At 42.3% G+C, this 7,194-nt stretch overlaps 1 protein-coding gene across 1 annotated transcript; it reads right to left on the bottom strand.

Moving 5' to 3' along the window:
- Positions 1–732: 732 nt before the first annotated feature.
- On the bottom strand, positions 733–1,676 carry LOC111145605 (olfactory receptor 1F12-like). Its single transcript, XM_022500612.1, is given in 2 exon segments — positions 733–1,439; positions 1,442–1,676. Coding segments are annotated over 2 exon segments (942 nt in total).
- Positions 1,677–7,194: the final 5,518 nt, after the last annotated feature.

The raw sequence follows: 7,194 nt of genomic DNA, 5'->3' as shown, positions 1-7,194 counted from the left end.
GAAATTTAAAAAGGACCCCATCATCCTGCTTGGAGTGGAGTTGTGGTGAACATGAATCATGAGGAGCCAGGTATGAAAACTGTTGGACAGAATTAGAATTATATGGCATTCCAGGGGAGAGAAAATACTTCCTCTCGCCTGGGGAGATGTGAGGTGGCTTCATGAAGGGCATGGTATTTTATCTGAGCTGCAGGCATTCCTGATGCAAGTACCTAGAGTTTGGAATCCCACCTGGCAGCATCCAAGGCAAGGAGTGGGATGGCTTTGAGGACAATCAAGTCTGTCCCCAGAGCTAGATTCAACCCAGAATGTGGGGATGGTGGTTGAGGAAGAGGGTGTAGCAGAGGAGTTTAAAAATTGGGATGCATGAGGGTTAAGGATTTGAGGAACTGGGGCTCTCAGAGGTCATCCCTTTGTCACAGGCTATCAGCACAGGCCATAGATTCCTATGAGTTCACCTTTTCCACTTGTACCCTCTCTAGAAGGTCTGCAGATAAAGCTAATTTGCATCTGCTTTTGTGGTTCTGTCTTTAGGTGAGAGTTTATGCCCCTCAGCAGTCTGTGCGAGGGCCCAAGAAGGGACTTGGAAATTATTTATGGAGTAATGAGAAGACTCCCTGGCCATGGTAACCCAAGACAATGAGGTCTGTGTTCTTTAAGGCTTCCGAACGTAGAGCCTTCCCCTGGTTCATCCCATTCCCAGAACAAAGACCCTGAAAGGGGTCTTTGCTATCATAGCCCACAGGATAAAGCCTTCACTCCAAATAGTTTTCTTAGAGCTCCCGTCAAGTCCTTGTTCCTCAGGCAGTAGATGAAGGGATTCAGCATGGGTGTGACCACCATATACATCACTGAAGCCAATGATTCCTTATCAGCTGAGTGGGAGGATGAGGGATTCAGGTAGACCCCTGTAATGGTCCCATAGAAGAGGAGGACTACAGTGAGGTGAGAGCCACAGGTGGAAAAGGCCTTTTGTTTGCCTCGGGCAGATGGGACCTTGAGCACAGCAGATACAATGCGGGTGTAGGACACAAGAATGCCAAGAAAGGGGATGAGGACAATCAAGCCCCCTATCAGCAGAATCAGGAGCTGGTTGAGCTGGGTGTTAGAACAGGAGAGCTGGAGCAGGGGAATGAGGTCACAAAAGAAGTAAGGGATGGCGTTGCTGGCACAGAACTCTAGCCGAGCCATGAGGACAGTATGTAGCAGGGAGTGGAGGCTGGCAATGAGCCAGGAGCTCCCTATCATCAGGGCACAGATTTGCAGACTCATCATGGTAGAGTAGTGCAGGGGATGACAGATGGCCACGTAGCAGTCATAAGCCATTGCTGTCAGGAGAAAGTTGTCCATGTTGGCAAGCAAAATGCGGAAGTAAATCTGAGTTAGGCAGCGGCCATAGGAAATAGACCGAGTCTGCATCTGAATGTTCACAAGCATCTGGGGACTGTGGCAGAGATGAAGCAGAAATCCACCAGGGAAAGGTTGCTGAGGAAGAAGTACATGGGCGTGTGGAGGTGGGAGTCTGAGCCAATGGCCAAGATGATGAGCAAGCTCCCAGCTGCCCCGACCAGGTACATGACAAGGAAGAGCCTAAAGATCAGCTCCTGCCTTTCAGGCTGGCTGGAGAGCCCTAGGAGGATGAACTCAGAGATGCCTGTGTGGTTTTCTCCCTCCATGATTGGCTGGTCCTGCTGGGAGATCCAGACCAGGCACAGGCTATAGGGAATGGGGGATGGGACCCATGCCTCCCTTCTTCCCTCATACAGCCCCTCAACTCACATCTGGCTAACTCACATCTCTCTGTACATTTGGTATGAACCCCAAAGAACGCTCTCCACCTACCAAAGGAAAAACTTCAACCAGGGAGTCTTCAGGCCCCAATAGACCCTGAAGTCAGGGTTTTAATTATTTCACTGCCAAAATACTGCTGATCCTGAACTTGCAAAGCCCCATATGCCATCCCTCTAAGGAGAATCCTTGGGACATATGACCATGTACTCAGTGGTGCTAACAAACAAGGAGTACTTAGGGTGTTTTGCCCACCTCCCCGCCCCCTGCCCAGAATATTGTATTCTCATTCTTTGATTTGAAAAACTCATGTCTCACTATTAAGTAAAGAACTATAGAAATACAATTTCTTTTTACTCCCAGTAAGATTGCCATCTGAAGGCCCTTTCTCTACAGAATTCTGGAACCACAGTGGCACATATATAGATCCAGAGGGTCTTATTTGTACATACCCTTCTTCCCCTCAAATACTTTGTCTTCCTTTGTTTTCCCCAGTCATATACAGCCCAGGGCTTAGCCCCGGCTGCCACTTGTCATAGGCTCTAGGTCATTTCGGTCCTGGTGATGATGATGTGAATGAAGTACGTCAGGACAAACCTGGACAGAAGAGCCTGCTGACTGGGACAGCACAGCCAGCCCTTCTGTCTGGGCTTATCCAGGAGGGGGATTTGCCTCTAGAGGGTAAGAGTTGCCCTGCAGATAACAAAGAGAAACTGCTAGTGTAACATCGCTCAAAGGAATGGAGTGGGCAAAAAAGAAACGATAGGAACACATTAAACTGGAATTCATAAAAGTTCATTGTGAGCTCAGCTGAAGTTTCATTAGATATATCACTTATTTTCCAGTGCTTCACAAGACATAGTAGATCACAAAGAGGGATGGTGGGGAGAGGAAGAACTTGAGTCAGTGTGCTGAGTGGGGATGGGGGAAGAGCTGATGGGGGAAATCAGTCTGGAAAAGCCATGGGGGCAGAGTTATGGTCTACCACGAACTGGGCAGGGAGTGACAAGGGGAAAACCATTTTGGGAGGTTGCCTTTCTCCACCCCACCATTTTGCTGAGGTGGAGCCTGCTTGGCGCTAAGGAACTTACCAGTGCAGGTGGGGAGGGTAAAGAAGGGATGGAGATTTTGACTATGCTGTAGCATTGTTTAGAGCTATTCCTTAGTGTGGAAGATAAACGTGCTCCTTCAATTTCACTGCTTTGATATTCTCCAAAAGACCGAAAAAGTGCTACCAGGTGAACTTAGCCTTGGGACATCTGTGTAAATGGGTCAGGCCTTCCTGGAGTGGCCAGTGCTGGGGTAAGAGAAGGGGGCATGTGGAGCAGGTGGAATGGGGCAGGGATATGGTGGGAGAGGATCACCTGTACTGGGAGAGATACATTATGAGACTGGGAGCTGTGGTGTGTGTAGCAGCAAAAGCACTGTCCCTTCCTTGACTAGTACTCCTTCAAACCAAAGTGACACCAGCCTCTTTTCCTTCCAATCCTCTACTTCTCCAGAGATGTGGGAGAAGAAAAATTTCTTGTTACTACTTCTCCCTCGTTAGGAAAGTACTCTTCCCAAGTATTCCCTGTTTGAAGAAAACCCAAGCTAAGATTGAGTCTAACTTAAAATGAAAAGGATTTTTCTCCTAGCTTCTGGATCATTCCTGTCAGCACACAGAAATCACTGAGTTTTAAAAATCCACCCTTGACCCACATTCCCCTCTGGCTGTCAGCTCATTTCTCTACTCTCCCTTTCCACAAAAGTCCTCAAACTGTGGGCAGTACACAAACCCCAGTTTCCTTCTTCCTGTTTGCTTATGAAGCCCCCTTCTCAGGCTTCTCCCCAATCCCTGAAAATTCTATGGCCACCAATGCCGCATCTGACGTTGGTTCTCAGGCTCCATCATACTAAAACCAACAAGGTGCAGTTAGTAGGGTTGGTCACTTCCACTTTTTGGAACGCATTCCCTACTGGATTTTAAGCACAGTTTCCTTGTGGCACCTCTTCTGTCTTGCTGGTTTCTTGCTCTTAGTCCTCCTCATTCTTCTGACCTATCATATCATAAGCTCATGAGGGCAGGAGCTTTATTTTAATGTATTGCTATATCCCTAGTTTCTAGAATCATGCCTGGACTAAAGGAGACACTCTGTTTTTATGCTATTGTTGAATGAGGGGATAACTGCTTTTCATATTCCCCTTTGTGACCACACATCTTTGAGATTGGGTGAGACCTTAAAGATAGTCCTCCTTCACCTGATACCAACCTTGTGTCTCCCAAACATCATTCACATTTACTTATCATCTGTTTTATTGTTTCATTAACACTCTTATTTAACTCACTAATTTTGTGAGTTTATTAATGAATTTATTATTATTGAATTTTGAATTTAATAATTCAATTTAATTTAATAATTCAATTTGAGTTGAAATTAATGAATTTATTAAAAGTAAAAATTTGTACCCTACGATACTTAAGAAATTAAGAAATTAAGAATTTTAGCCAGATACCATTACCTGTAGGGAGTTCTGAGTCTGAAACCTACTTTTCCTTGGTGAAAAAAGGAGAGGGGCGCCTGGTTGGCTCAGTTGGTTAAGTTGCTGCCTTCGGCTCAGGTCATGATCCCAGGGTCTTGGGATCGAGTCCTGCATCGAGCTCCTTGCTCGGTGGGGAGCCTGCTTCTCTCTCTGCCTCTGCCTGCCACTCTGCCTGCCTGTGCTCGCTCTCTCTCTCTCTCTGACAAATAAATAAGTAAATAAAATCTCTAAATACCCCCACCAAAAAAAGAAAGAGAATGTAAAGTGCAAGGGAGGAGTTAGGGAAATAGCACCTGAGGATTTCTCTGAGAGGGGTCAGAAGAGTTGAGGGAGAACTCAAGATGCAATCGCTTTCTCACGATGTGATTTGATGCTACTTGTCTCCATCTCTGTAAACCACCTAAGGTCATCACTCAGACCTCCACAGGTATGGGCTCCGCGCTACACTAACCCATACATACCTGGACCCAGGCACCTTTTTTGTTGGGGTCTGACCCTTGGGCAGCCAGCACACAGACTGGCCTTGTGTTCTGTTTCAGCGGCAGTCCTCCACCTCTGGTGATCATGACAACTCTACCGTTCGTGTTGGCTTAAATACGGGACCTGTTTTGTGAGAGCCCAAGGGGTGGAGAAAACGCTTGTCTTTGACTTTGGAGTCCTCATGTTTAGTTTTATTCAGCGACTGAGGCATAAGGTGCTCCGCTTAAATAATTGAGAAGGGGAAACAAGTTAAAATATAGGTAATAAAGTAAAAACAAATGACGTAGAAAAAGAAAATTAATTTAAGCAGAAATCTGATCATTGATTCTTTGAAAAAGAGTTAATAAGCAATTTTGATAAACAGATGAGAATGAAAGTGAGAATGAGGCCAGGATTTGGAAAATTTAATAGCTAATACAAAAGATTCAAGTTTAAGTTGACTATTATTTTCAATTAGAGGCTAATACATCTTATCAAATAAAATAGAGGACTACTCACAAATATGCTCCGTAACCCCATAGGTGCAAAAAGAATTAGAGAGCATGAATATAACCCTAACAGAGAAAGAAATACAAACTTATAAAATAGTCTGACTCCAATGAAGAAAATATTTAAGCTTTCTAAGGACCAATTCAATAATAAAAAGTATAAAAACAAAGTTATGGTATAATAATCTGTAAAGTGGATTAGTAATATCTGCGTACAGGGGTTGTTACAAACATTAAGTGAGGAAATACCCATAATGTGCATAAAACAGTGCCTAGCAAGCAGTTGGCACCCAGTTAACTTGGCTATTGTTATTCAGTCATTATTCGTCAATTCATTTTTAGACGCAAATATGACTTCAAGCTCGAACTAAGCAAGATAATGAAAGGAATATTTTAGACCAATTTTGTTTTTAGACATAGATGCAAATGCCCCCAAGTAAGAAAAAAGTGTGCAAGCCAAGGAAACTATGCATTAAAAGAATTCTCTATCAGATTCAAGGAAATCCATTAACCTAGTTTAACACAAACAAAATACCAACTACTGTAATGAGATCCAGATAAATTTATCAAAACCTTATAGATTAAAACTCTGAAAACAGTGCTTTTTTCCTTAATATGATAAGTGGTGTATTTGAAAACAAGAGTCAACATCATGTTTATTAAAGACTTATACTTTTTCCCTAAAAAGAAGAACAAAATATGGGTATTCTCTGTTTTCACTCCTTATTTAATATCTTGCTAGAAATGCTGGACATGGCTATCTGTAAAGAAAAAAGAAATAAAAACATAACTTTTTGCAAAATATCTATTTATAGCTATTAAAAGAAATGAAGTCACTGCTAAAAATAAAGTTAATGAGCAGAGTTGTAAAGTGTAATATCACACAAAAATTAGTAAATTGCTTACTGATAGATCAACTCTAAATAACTATTAAAAAAAAAGAATGAAAATGGTGTTTTCATTTCCAGCAATGATAAAATTGAATATTTGGATTTTAATTCAACTTGGGAAATGAAATATTTGTTCAAAGGAAATTATAATGGGTAAAGTAAAGGAATATATATATATATAATAGAAATATATTCTAATTGGAAGGTTTTAATTAATTCAGATGATCATGCTTCCAAGTATATAGATATATTATCAATAATAAATAAATATATACCCTACAGCAGGCACTGTACCAAGTACTTAAACATTAATTTTAAAATTTTCTCCCAGGGTCTATATCTTTGCAATGATGATGTAGTGATGTAATAGAATATTATACAGATATTAAAAATGAAAAAAGGTGTTGATTTCTGGATGTCTATGACATAGACTTTAAAAGCAGAACATAAGATAGCAGGTACATACAGATAACATCTATGTACATCTGACAATGAAAATATGTTAATTTGGAGGGTAATGGGAACAGTTTGAGGTTTAATTTCTGCTAGTTTTTTCCCTGCTAAGTTGCTTCCATTAAACAAGAAATAAGAATTAGGCTATTGTGGTCAGTCACTTTCTCTGCTTCTGAGCATGTCTGAGCAACAGCAAACATTTTCAGATGTCTCTGCCAAGGATAAGCATTAGAAGGTATTGGAATGACTGGATAGGCCCTCATAGTTGGGAATGAAGGGAGGCTGAGAGAAATTGTCCCAACGTCTAGTCCTATGTGAGTTTAGGAAGTTTGTAAAGTGTTGGAGTTGAATCCCTGTGTGGTTTCCAAAGTCCCCTATAGGTCTCTGATTCTGCTTGTCTTTGAGAAGTGGAGGAGTAGATGTCTTTAAGCTTACACAATTTGGGGGCATTGAGAGAGGAGTGTCTTCTTCTGTCCCCACCTTATCACTGACCTGTTCAGTTGGTCTGATTTCTGCCAAGCCCGCCCAAGGATGCTGCCTTCTCCTGAGTTACTCCTCCTTGCTAAGGAGGG

This window comes from Enhydra lutris, unplaced genomic scaffold (genome assembly GCF_002288905.1).
Source record: "Enhydra lutris kenyoni isolate GAN:26980312 unplaced genomic scaffold, ASM228890v2 scaffoldscaffold13, whole genome shotgun sequence".
Lineage (NCBI taxonomy): Eukaryota > Metazoa > Chordata > Mammalia > Carnivora > Mustelidae > Enhydra > Enhydra lutris.
Note: the sequence above shows the minus strand (reverse complement) of the source record. Positions and strands in the feature narration are given on the sequence as shown.